The sequence below is a fragment of the Drosophila simulans genome, chromosome 4 (assembly GCF_016746395.2).
Source record: "Drosophila simulans strain w501 chromosome 4, Prin_Dsim_3.1, whole genome shotgun sequence".
Classification (NCBI taxonomy): Eukaryota; Metazoa; Arthropoda; class Insecta; order Diptera; family Drosophilidae; genus Drosophila; species Drosophila simulans.
In genome coordinates this window covers 263,192-275,917 of record NC_052524.2, presented here as the reverse complement: position 1 = coordinate 275,917, position 12,726 = coordinate 263,192, and the positions used below count along the sequence as shown (strand labels likewise).

The 12,726-nt window shown below is 34.5% G+C and overlaps 3 protein-coding genes across 8 annotated transcripts; 1 reads left to right on the top strand and 2 right to left on the bottom strand.

Annotated features, from left to right (window-relative positions):
- Positions 1 to 599: 599 nt before the first annotated feature.
- Positions 600 to 4,678, bottom strand: LOC6724702 (RING finger protein 11). 5 transcript variants are annotated; one of them, XM_016180644.3, is made up of 4 exons: positions 4,581 to 4,678; positions 4,214 to 4,287; positions 3,315 to 3,431; positions 600 to 1,239 (listed from the first exon to the last, which is right to left on the bottom strand). In XM_016180644.3, the coding sequence occupies exons 3-4, from the start codon at positions 3,405 to 3,407 to the stop codon at positions 889 to 891; spliced, it is 444 nt and encodes a 147-aa protein (XP_016037273.1). In that variant the 5' UTR covers positions 3,408 to 3,431; positions 4,214 to 4,287; positions 4,581 to 4,678; the 3' UTR covers positions 600 to 888. The 5 variants fall into 5 exon arrangements, with proteins under 5 accessions (XP_016037273.1, XP_039152167.1, XP_016037272.1 ...); XM_039296233.2 differs by lacking the exon at positions 4,214 to 4,287 and having other exon boundaries at positions 600 to 1,236; positions 4,581 to 4,671; XM_016180643.3 differs by lacking the exon at positions 4,214 to 4,287 and having other exon boundaries at positions 4,581 to 4,664.
- Positions 4,679 to 5,486: 808 nt separating this feature from the next.
- Positions 5,487 to 6,702, top strand: LOC6724701 (zinc transporter ZIP9). 2 transcript variants are annotated; one of them, XM_002105711.4, is made up of 3 exons: positions 5,487 to 5,680; positions 5,787 to 6,072; positions 6,130 to 6,702. In XM_002105711.4, exons 1-3 carry the CDS (start codon positions 5,546 to 5,548, stop codon positions 6,639 to 6,641), a joined length of 933 nt encoding a protein of 310 aa, XP_002105747.1. In that variant the 5' UTR covers positions 5,487 to 5,545; the 3' UTR covers positions 6,642 to 6,702. The 2 variants fall into 2 exon arrangements, with proteins under 2 accessions (XP_002105747.1, XP_016037269.1); XM_016180594.3 differs by having other exon boundaries at positions 5,536 to 5,730.
- A 3,747-nt stretch (positions 6,703 to 10,449) lies between these two features.
- On the bottom strand, positions 10,450 to 12,700 carry LOC6724700 (UV excision repair protein RAD23 homolog A). The gene is made up of 5 exons (XM_016180640.3): positions 12,488 to 12,700; positions 11,698 to 12,346; positions 11,123 to 11,217; positions 10,736 to 11,059; positions 10,450 to 10,675 (listed from the first exon to the last, which is right to left on the bottom strand). The coding sequence occupies exons 1-5, from the start codon at positions 12,551 to 12,553 to the stop codon at positions 10,565 to 10,567; spliced, it is 1,245 nt and encodes a 414-aa protein (XP_016037268.1). The 5' UTR covers positions 12,554 to 12,700; the 3' UTR covers positions 10,450 to 10,564.
- Between the last annotated feature and the right edge of the window lie 26 nt (positions 12,701 to 12,726).

The following is a 12,726-nucleotide window of genomic DNA, read 5'->3' as shown; positions in this document are numbered from 1 at the left end:
CGTGGAAGAGGTTAGCATTAGCAAAATAAATCGACCAAACAGTGCAAAAGATACAGCAAAAGCACGGTTCTATACCGAGGACCAAAAGATTTTTTTAATTTAAATGTTCGTGCTACTTCGGCAAAAATGCTTAGGTACTCTGTCGTGAATCGAAAGCCCGAGTTCATTCCTCAAAATCTACGCGAGCTTAGAGTTAATAGCTATTTATATAGTCGTTGACATCGTGTATGAGTATTGTTTCGTAATTGAGATTATAAAGAAACAATCCGACTCCGTTGAAGTTAATTTTAAGCCCGAACGAATTGAGTTATGAGCCAAGCTGCAAACATTACGTATGTTAGTAAAAATCGATCATAAGAAATAGATAAAAACACTTTATCCTGTTTTACTTAACTTATTTTATTTCATTTTTTTTTTAATTTAAATACATGATATAGTCAAAAACTAAAGTATTTGTCTTCGTAAACCTTAAAATTATTAGAATTATTCTGAAAATTCACCATATATGGAATGATCACATTCACATAGAAGAGAGCCAAAAGGGCTACCCAGATTCATACAAGACCCATACTTAAACAGAAATGAAATGAATGCCGGAATTAAATAGATCTCACATTTTATTAATGTTGGTAAAACAATTTATATATATACACAAACTAATTTGGATTTCAAATTCTTGAGCTCCTTAGTATTGCAATTATGATTTTGGTTATCGCTAAAATGAATTAAATATTATAACATGTTTCGATAATAAAACAATAACAAATTTGTATAATAAAGAATTAATTGAAATATATAAAATAATAAGTTATACTTGGTAAGCAAAAGTTTTTTTTTAACCCAAAACACATTACAGCAGAAAAACTATAAGCTAATGTTTTTATAACGCTATGTCGAATCATAACTCGTCAGTAAAGCAGCATCAACAGGCTCTAAACAACTGGGACAAGTTAGACTTCTCAACAACCAATCATCTATACAATTAACATGATAAATATGCATGCAAGGTAGATAACGTACGGCTTCATTAACACAAAATTCAGCCATGCAGATAACACATTCTCGTGCTTTCTTTGAGCTCCCGTCGTATGTTCCTATTGGCAAGTACTGCATTAATCCAATACGCTTTGCAATTTTCACTTGATTTTCATCGGAAAGTTGACGATTATTAGAAGATGGTGTTCGCGTTGTCGAAGCCGACGTGGAAGAGTACAATTCTCGTTGATAATGCTCTCCCTGCTGAAATTAAAGTTTTATTAAATCCGAGGGATATGTACTTTATGTCTAATTCGTGAATAGCAGAATTTAGATTATTTTTATATTATAATTATTGTGAATATAACGTTGAGACACAAAAAATAACTTTTAGATATTTAAGTTAATACCAAATTATAAATTCTATTTTTAAGTGAAATTGTGTTCACAAAATGGATTTTGTGGCGTTCTTTGTTGATGTAATGAGGAACGACGAGGAACACACCTTCTGCTGGCTTGTCTGTGATTCCTCCAGTAATTAGTAAAGATCAGTAGTCGGCCATTGAATACCAAACTAGAAGAAAACAGCGAATATTTGGGGGAACCCAATTCAGGCAATCACAAAGTACGCATTTAGGCTGACGGCAGAGTGCGCGCGAGAAGCAAAATGATAATATTGACCAAGAACGAGCGATAAAGAACTCTATGTATTTTTAAGTGCAATCGCTCGAAAAATGTCAGAGTGAGCGAAGCGAGTTGCGAGCTCAAGCGATATAGCGAGAGCAAAGCGAAAGAGCAGTTTGCAACCTGCTTTATTGCTTCAACTCGCTCAGAGCGTACGATTTTTATGTTGTATTCTGTGCTTTCATTAACGTTTATGAAATAGACATCTGCGCATAGTTAAAGAACATTTCTAAGTGGTTTCGTAAGCCATTATATAAATTATTGAATTCGCCTTTTTCATTTCTATTGCAGTTAAGGAGGTGGATGCCAGTTTTCTTTTTAACAGAAAGCTAATAGTTGTAACAGGCAGAAGAAAGCGTTTTCGACCCAATAATGTATATTAATTCTTTATCAGAATTAATAGCCGTGTGGATCTGGCCATACCGATCTGTGCATTTGAACGTCCTGATCTCAGTAACTAGAAAGTTGAGATAAAGCATGAAGATTATAGCCAGATTGTTTTCAAATGTTGGCTTGCCTCAAAGCAAGCAAAACGTCTACAATTTTTTTTTGATTTGGCAAAAACATTTTGCTTCGATCACAACATACCTACCAAAACTGACACGCGCACTCTTTTAAAAACAATGTGTGATCTTATGTTATATTTTTATTAGTCTTTTAAATTTCTATAGATGGACGTCCAGATACTTGCAGTCTGTTGAATATCCTTCCCGTGTATGTTTTGCAGTACATTGACATTGGACTTTACTTCTAAGGATATTTATATACACGCTTGTACCAATACATAGCTAAGCGTCATACTGCAAGTATATTATCGCTAAAAGATGTATTATACTATTTCTTACGCGATTTGGCTCGTTTCAAACTTTGCGATAAACACTGATACAGCACACAACGTTTGGTCATTTATTTATTACCTTTACTTAACAAATTGTAGTAACTAAAAAATAACGTATTGTTACTAAACGAGACATTTATTAAATTATATGGATGTATTTGGTTGATTACGATTCGGAACTCAACGTTGGAAGAATCTTGTTTTTGTCAATTCTGAACGTCAGTAGAAGGTATAAGTATTCGTGGTCAATCTTTTTTTAAAAACAGTTTTTTTTTATAAATTTATCGGAATTAAGCAAAATAATGAAACCTTTAAAACAATACAATACCGATCAGTACCAATCCTTAAGAAATCTTTAAAATGTCCAATAATTTCCTAGCAATTGTTTTTGATTGCCAAGTAATCCGTAATCCATCAATTTATCAATAGTATCTTACAAGTTTAAAAATATTCTCTTCTAAACACTCTTATTTGCTGGAAACGTTTTCGTTTTTGGAAATTTTCACGCGTGAAACTCCTGGGTGTATGTTTTTTGAGTATAAAATCTACATAATTTTGCAAATATCTTCGTTAAGAATAATACAAAAAAAAATAATCTAAAATATTGATTTTGAAGGCTGTTTTATACAAACCCTTTGTTTTAAAAATAATTACTGACTGAGAATCTTTCGCCAACTAATTAAACCCATTTTTAATGTAAGTGTTGAAGATTGAGTAATTCATTTTTAATTTAGTAAAATAATAATTAGTAAATATTCTTTTAAGAGCTTAAGTCGACTATTATCGTTAAAACTCGCACCAGTAGATTGGTACTTACATGATACATTGGCTGTGTCCCGCTGAGTTGACTGTCATTGCCGCGTAAAAGTGAAATGTCATCTGAAGTGCTAATTTTTAAGCAATTACCCATTTCATGCGTTTTACGAAGATTTATCTGAAATATATGCACACGTTAAGAAAATTTATAAAGACTGGTTTTATCTTGTATTTTAGTTCAGTTGTAAAACTTTAGATTTTAATGCAATGTAATCTTGTCTTAAAAGTTGTACATAACAAACACAAAGTAAAAAGAAAGATAAAATTAATAGATTGGCTGAAATGCAGAAATCAACTTAGGAAGAATGTATTCCCCTTTGCCACTTACGCGATGAAATAGATCGTAGACGGCAGTGCGTTGAAAAAGAGAATTTTTAAAAAAACGGGGTAAATAGAAAGAATGTGCTGATATGGGTAGGAAGCGAGATGGCAAAGGACAGATAAGGAATTACCCCCGATAAACAACGCAGCCGGGTTGTCGTCCCTTCACCAAAGATATATAAATAAGTTTGCTTATGGGAATTGCTCTGGCTAATTACTATCCAGAGGCAGAAGACGGTGAACGGAAGGAGCAAAATGAAGTCAAGGAAACGGGTATCTAGAATACCAGTCGCGCTCTAATCAGAGCCGATAGAAACTTTTAGCGAACGAGAAAAACCACTATTTCAATGGTATAGTAAATAGAGTAGTAAATATTTTGCACTGTAGTTTGATGGGTAACACACATATGCAAAATCGCGATGTGCGGTTTATCGATAGAAATGGCCAAGACATAAAAATATACAATAGAAAATACTCTTTATTGTGGGCACGACTGTTTTCCGCGGTTACTGTACATAAGTTGTAAATCTTCGTAATATAAAGTTTACGGAATCAGAAACTTTAATGGCTTAAACTTACCTGTTACTTTTCGTAATATGTAGTAAGCTCTTTTACTTTACGAGTACCACGTATAATGATAAAAAATCTAAGAACTGTTATGGTTTAATATTTAAACACCTTTACTTAAAAAAATTGTTGTTTCTTAAAGAAGAAAAATGGAAGAAAACTATTCATTCCCTAAAAATTCGGAAATGAATAAGTCGGTACGTATGTATGTGTATAAAATGCTCAGATGTATACACAACATTCATAATAAACAGACTTAATATTCGAACAAGCAACTTAGTTAGTTGATTTACAAAACTTATAAGATGTGACTTTCTGTAAATTAGACTGCGTTCGACTTAATAAAGCCTGATTCATTGCATATTCGTAGATTATTTACCTATTTGACAATAAATAAACCAAAATCAACAGTGCTATTAATAGTATGACCTTAGGTTACCAAACTGTTTATGTGAATGGTCTAATACACGTTGTGCACTGAGATAAATTACATTCTCACGGTGCGCCATACAATCATAATACGTAATACAGCCCTCCATTGAATTTGCAGTACGCGCCAGTGATGTATTCCTAAATAACTTTTTAAAAGTAGTTATATAATAAATATTATATAACGAACTTGAATTGCTTATGTCATATAATTTCTAGCGATATCTATATATATGCCAAAAGAGGAATTATAGTAGGATAACACACGGTGACACCAGGAAAATACTATATGCAGAACGCCAGAATATATTTACAGACTTTACCATATTAAAATTAACCGGTGTCCGATCATATTAAATTTTCAGAAGAACAGTAGCTTAAAGAAAATTCGCGTCCCTTGCTCTCCATTCGAACAATTATTCTTAAAAACATTTTAGGGTATTTTTCTAGTTTTTAAATTTCACATGATAGCAAATAAAAAATAGGTTACAAAAGTTCTATCCACAGACAAGGAAAGAAAAAATGTTTAAAAACTATTACTCAACATCGGAGAGTGCATTACTTTCGTCTGTACGAAGTCGGTTGAAAATGCTTTGTACCATTTCTAAAGTACATAGAATATATATAAAAATTATTAAAGGTATCAATTTATATCGGACCATCTAAACTGTTTGCAATGAGTTTGAATAAAAATTTAGGGGGTAAAACATGAAATATAATAACTTAAAGGCACTGTTCATAGTCTTGGAACATTTCGTACGTCTGTAAAAATTGTATAGGTTGAGATGTTTATTTGGTTGAAGTGTTTTTGTAGAATATGGTATAAGTTCCACAGTTGGTTGCTGCAATATGCGTTTTTAAAATCTTAATAACGCTCATCTCTAGCGATTGAGTTGGCAAAAACATGTAACTTTGATGATATTATGCTCATTAAAATTAAGTTGGGCAATCATGGCTGAAGAGACAATAATTCTCATTTTATTAGTGTTGGTTATGCTTGTGGGGTCTTATTTGGCAGGGAGCATACCGATGTTGATGAAATTAAGCGAGGTCGGTACTAAACAATGGCATTTTAAAATACAAAAAAAATTAAATGTGAGGTATTTGGAGCACCACTAGTGCATTAATTTGATCTACTTAATAAATGTCATTAAAGGAAAAGCTAAAATGTGTCACTGTGCTGGGAGCTGGATTGTTAGTGGGAACTGCTCTCGTTGTTATTATTCCGGAGGGCATTCGATCATTGTATGTTGGGTTTGGCCAATCCCAAAAACGGACATCGGTTCCGGAGCAACCAGATTACTCACAGACCATTGGACTTTCTCTTGTGCTTGGATTTGTCTTCATGATGTTGGTGGATATTTCTCAGCGGAAGACTAATGTTGGAAGTAATAAAAAAAACAATGCCACACTAACTCTTGGATTGGTTGTGCATGCTGCAGGTAAATAAGCTTATATTGGTGTACCCACCATATCTTAAAATTGGCGTACTTTTGCAGCTGATGGAGTTGCATTGGGAGCAGCTGCCACCACTAGCCATCAAGATGTTGAGATAATTGTATTTTTAGCTATAATGCTTCATAAGGCACCAGCAGCATTCGGATTAGTGACATTCCTACTGCACGAAAAAGTAGACAGACATCAAATTCGCAGACACCTAGTCTTATTTTCCCTGTCGGCTCCCCTTATGACTATTTTAACGTATTTTGGAATCGGACAGGAGCAGAAGGACACGTTAAATTCCGTAAATGCCACTGGTATAGCTATGCTATTCTCCGCTGGAACATTTTTGTACGTAGCAACTGTTCATGTTTTACCAGAGCTTACCCAAGGGGGATTAACGAAGAGCGATCAGCATGATTATTGTTTGCTAGAGGAATCTCGAGGTGTTGCTACGAATGATTTGAATGGAAGTAATAGTATTCAAGCATTAAAATATAGTGAATTGGTAATTCTGATTTGCGGCGCACTGCTTCCCCTAATTATAACATTTGGACATAATCACCAGTAATGCACACACACATTTTTCTTAAATAAGATGAATTAAAAGTTAAGGGATATTATGCAATATACATACATATGTTGGGTTTTATTTCTCGGATATATATTCACATTAAGTGCTTTGCAAAATGATTTTTTAATGAATTGTCGCATAAAAGTCAAATTTGGCACCGACGTCAACCTTTGTCAGTTTTCTGTAAAGTTTAGTTACTTAAGAGGCCTTATACGAGAATGTAAGTAAACCAATCAAATTTAGAAAAATGTGTATTTATTTCCATTAGCTTACGTTCTCAGAATAGTTATAAAAAGTAAAAGACGGCTTATAGGCAACTAGGCAACGTCACATTTGGTTCACTGGATAACGACTTCTTTTACGGGCTTAGATTACGGATTTCTATAACTATTTATGACATGACTTTCTACATTTCTCGATACATTTCGGCGGCTTTTATACTTTAATTCTGCTCAACTTCTTTGCGGAATCTTTTTCTCGCGCTCTTTTTTTCCGCTGTCTCTCGACCGACTTCAAACTGCTTGTCTCTCTGTCTCAAAATCCATCTCAATTCTTGTTCGTAGTTAGCTTTTCTAGTCAACACCTTGGTACCAAACTCGAATGGTTCTTTTTGTGTGGTCGAATGAACATGTGAGTTGATTGCTTAGAGTTATTATGCCTGCAAACAAATAATCCTGCAGGAACAAAATCCATGGAGCAACCTTGCGTGAAACATCCTTCTTCCTTACAGTGTGTGCAGACGCTGCTCAATCAGTTACTAATACAAAGTTTAGCAAGTTTGTAATGGCCGAGCTATGCGTGCGTATCCTCTTATAAACCTGCGATAAAAGCCAGTCAACCCTAAAACGACTTTAATGCTTTAATATTCTTCGGGATAGGAAAATGTTTTACCGCTCGAGTTTATTTAGATGCAGGTCAAATCCTACCGTTTTAAACTGCATTACCGAGGAAATTTTTTTTTCCCAGAATCCGGATTTTTTTCAATTTATAATCAATCAAAGACAAGCGGCTACCTCCAGGACTATTTAAAGCTTTTCCAAGATTAGATTATATTAATATCTACCGACATGTCGTATATGATAATGTCATCGATATAAATATGTATCATATCTCAGCCAACAAGATCTTGGAAAACGGCGTTTGTAAATCATATAAACGTAGCTGGCGAGTTTATGAATTCCAAAACGACTTCCTTCGCTATAAATGCTGTGTATTATCGGCACTTCTCTTCTACCAGAACGTGAAATCCACGACAAATAGCTTTGCTGCCTGCAGTTTTTCGATAATATCATATACCGATATATCAGCGGTACGGTTAAGCAGTTTTTTAAAACCAAGGCGTTAAGTTACACCATTTTTTTTTGACTATTTTTTGACGACCATTCCGAAACCATGATCTCGATTCGCTTCGCTTTCAACCATAGAGTATAGAAAGAGATTAAATAGTATCATTTTCTCCTTGGTCACAATCGACAGAATATGGTAAAATGTTCAATTACTTATAGCATGGTCTTGTTCAGATGTTTTGTATCTTTTCACCCCGTAGCATCTTACTAATACTTAAAAAGTCACTAGGCTGCATCGTATCAATATTCGAAAGTGTACATGAATCGCGAGCTTGTGTGTAAATACCACTCTATCCGGCTGAAATTGTTATCTTGGTAATAGGCTCTGCATTTACAAGTATTTAATAAGAATTTTAAATGTTTTTTTCGCCAGTTTCTCTTTAGTTTTTTTTATAAAAGACTGAATTTTGATAACGTTATTTAAAGTCCAGCCTTGTAATATCGTGTTTTTTCAGTGCTTATAGCTTAATATTTTGACTAGAGTATTGATTAATGGTCGACAGATAACTCTGCTTTTCGCGTTCTACCATTTGGATTTGTCCGTTTCCACATAAATGTCAGTGGTCGGCAGTCCTATTCGTTTCAATAGAGACCAACGAGTGTTTATGCTACCATTTGAGCTTAAAGATTTGTCATAAACACAGTCAAACCAAAGACACTAGAATAGTGGAAAATAAAAATTTATAAAATAAATAAAAATATGAAAACTGTTTATTTCAAAAGTCATATCTTGAGGCACGAACTGCGGACACAAGCACTCAACAATCATTGCCTTATTAATTTTTCTCACATCGCAAGCTGAATACTCTTAATGACCAATATTCCAATATAAAGTCATTTTTGAAATTTTTTTCGTGATATTATGATTCGGCTATTACTATTTCTAAGCTTTATTTAGATAATAATAACGTTAAGGCAATGCAAAACAAGACTTTTTTCGCATGGTGCCAATTGATCAAAAGTAACATAGATTTAAAGTCTAAGAACTTCTACGGTGCAGGGCATATTTTGTCAAATTTACAATGCATGAGCATACATGTGCACACCTGCAGTTGTCTGCTATCACTATATGCGTAGAAAAGAGCTGTTCGCTGTAGCGCCCTTCGCTCTCGAACAAAAATTCGAGAGAGCCTGCAGCCACCTCTAGAGCCACGCCGAAAAAATCGTGTGCCAAAAAATTGTATGGCGTTACGCATCTTGTTATTCTAGTGTCTTTGGTCAAACGTCATTGTGGTCCTGTGGGTATACAACAGTGTTTGTAAAGGTAATTCGACCGTACCCAGTCTGAAGTTCGGGGCCGTGTCGAGGAAAGAAGTATTACAGAGTGTTTCTCTTTCCACAGAGCAACGTAACAATTTCCACAATTAAGAAGCATTCAATGGAAGAAGTTCTCAACTACAATGCATTAAGATGTACTCTCTTGAATATGTTAAGAAAAATACAATCCCGAAGCTTGCCGATTGCTCATAAATTTTGAGTTATTTTTTTCGGGAATCGAGAAGTAGATATGTAATGTCAGGCATTTTTCAAAAAATTAATTATTGTGAAAATTCATGGATTTATATTTTTAAACAATTTGACAGCTATATGTATGCCCTAATATTATTAAAGCATTGCGAATTATGATAATTACATATGCCGGTTACAGTAGACAGCGCGGAAAAGTTCTTTTCTAAATTAAAACTTATGGAAAATTACCTGCATTCTACTTTGAGTCAGGAAAGATTTACAAATTTAGCAACACTATAAAGGGGACCATAGCCATACATGAAACTATAAGGATTTATTAATATTTAAGTATAGAATTCTTTGTATTTATAAAGTATCGAGTTTTATTTTTCGCATTAATTGGCAAGCAGAAGCGAACGCAATTTACCTATTTTGTATCAAAAATGTTCTCCAGTTTTGTATATTTGTAAATTAATGACAATATTATCTAAGTACTGTAAAACTGCAAAACAGTCAGTCAAAATTAACATTAAAAAAGATTTATAAAAATTTTAATTCATTTTTTCGTGAGTAACGGGTATCTGATAGTCATAAAGCCAACATCCGGGACGACAAAAAGTACTTTAAGTATTAAGTGGCTTAATTGTGGACTCCCACTAATCAAAAATATATGTTAAAAATCATTCCACAAGATAAGGAAAGGATAAATCATAAGAGTTCCTTCGTTTAATACGACCTTCCGAAAAATAATTGTCTGTATCGCATATCCGAGACGCCTATGTCTTAGAAATATAGTTTGCTATCCATTAGGTGAAGTTCCCCAACATGTAATTTAGAGCACACCTAGCCCTCCCAACCTTGGATTGGCACAGATGAATTTGTAGACATTTGCAGTCTTATGCTGAAGACAATGTCGTGGTGTAATATTTAGAAGAAACGCTATCGTGCCTCTATTTTACCCATGGCTGCAATCTTTAACAAATAAGAAGTATACATATACGCCAACGATATTTAAAGAATATAAAACCATTTTTATGATCGACATTTTACATTTAATTTAAGAACATCTAACTTTAGTTGTAACGCTTCCGGTGTTGTATGCATAACTTCTTACATTTGGTCATTCTAATCATCGAAGCTAGAAGATAGCAAAAAATTAGCTGCTTGTTCCTCGTTCTTTTCACAAGCGAAGTACGCTTGCAGTACAAGGGCTTCTGGGAATCCAAGAGCTTTTAGCTATAGAACAATATATTAAGTAACTCGACATTTAATATATAATTATTCAGTATTATATACCCGTTCTATTGCGTCCTTATCTTGGCGATTTAAACGAATGGTTGATATTCCTAAAGGTTGTTCCAAATCTTCGTTATCCGCTGCGCTACCGATTTGCTGTGCTGCACTTGTACCAGCGGTTGATCTTTGGGCTGAAGTAGCTCCTTCCAAATCTGGAGAAAAGAGGCTAACATTGTCCAGAGTTGAAGGAGTCCGCGCATTCGAAACGTGAGGAACAGTGGCGCCTGACTCCGATTCGCGTTCAATCGGTTGATTAAGCATATTCAGAAACGCATCTTGGTTCTCCGAAATAAGTTGTAAAAGGGCTGGATTTGTTTGACCAATCTATACGTAAAAAAAAAGTTATTCTATACGTGTCATGTAATTATTATTATTAGTGTACTTAACCTGCTGCAATACCGCATGTAAAAGGTGAGGGTTTTGATATATTAAAGAACGCATTTGAAGAAACTGTGGCTGGCTACGTAAAAATTCAAAGGGGTCTGAAACGTAAATATAAATAATTTAAAGTATTATATATATAATTAATTAACTAAAAACATAAAGCCCTGTCCTTGAAGACAACATTCGTGGACAAAAATTCGTGGATTATCGCTCCTTTAGTGGCTGTTGATATATATATCTATATATATGCAAATGATATTGCGGGGCAGCGAGATCTCCAACATTTTAGTGAATCCTTAACAGCTGCATATATTTCCAGTACTAAGAAAACTCTTATTATTTATTAACTTTCTAACGAAGGTGCAACATAAGTTTTGATCAAGAATATTTCTTAACCAGGAAAACTAACACAATCATGTTAAGGCCGAATATTTTAATAAAGAGCGAGATCAAAATAGTGTCATTTATTTCACTGTGTTTTGAAGCGTGCAAATTTAGTACTTTTGCCTGGGAAAGGTATTTTTCGTTTCTTACAACAATACATAAATTGACTGCTAATTGAAAACCCCTCAAGTTACCTGAATTTGAATCTGCTGGACGCTCGGTAGAGGTTGCGGATGCAGTTTGCGGTACGGAGGGGATTAGACTAGGATTCGTTGATTCATTCAGCCCATTGTAAAAAGTACCTTCCTCTGCAGGTATGCCATTAATGAGATATTCAACGGCTCTTTCCGGGTTGTTATAGCTAGCAGCCATCGCACGTTCAACCTGCTCTCTTGGGTAACCCATTTCCACCATTGATAGGACTGTTTGGTTGTATTCGTCACCCATAAGCAAATTAGATTCAGCGCGCGATTGTAAGGAGGCCTGGGCCAACTCTCCGATCAATTCGTCACTAGGTAAAGGTCTGGTTTCACGTGATAAAACTGAATCATCTGTATTTCTGCAACTAGGCGAATTGCTATGGTTGGCTTCTTCGCAAGGCATAGAATGCCTAGAATCGTCGGTGCTAGTCAATTTATCACTTTCTTTTACACTTAGTTGATTACGATTTGAACTAGACGAATCGCGTGTCAACATTACCACAATGAACTTTTTTTCATCAACGTTGTATGAACCAACAGTGCGGTCATCCGTCAATATGACTCCAGCGTAAATCAGTTTTTGTTTTTCGGCGACGTACTCTGGACCGCGTTCGTCAAATATTTTCTTCTTCAGTTCCAAAACCTTTTGTAATAAAGAAGCACTGCTTATTATGGTATCAGAAATTAATTGTAAGAAATACCTGTATAAGCACACATATGCATTTGCAATAATTGTATACACATATATGTGATTATACTTGTATATGCCAATTTATACACATACCGTTTTTTCCGGGGCAAACTCTATAGTAAAAGTTTGCTGTTGAAGATTTTTAATTGTAATAATCATCTTGTGTATTAGACAAAACCAAACTTAATTAAATATACTATGCATACGCATATGCAAACTCAAAGTTAGTTCCCAAAATCGCTTGATAAAAACGATTTGTCATCAGGGTGACCGCACATCGACTGGCAAATAATACCTTCTCGTTTAAAAGACACCAAATCGCAGCATAAGCC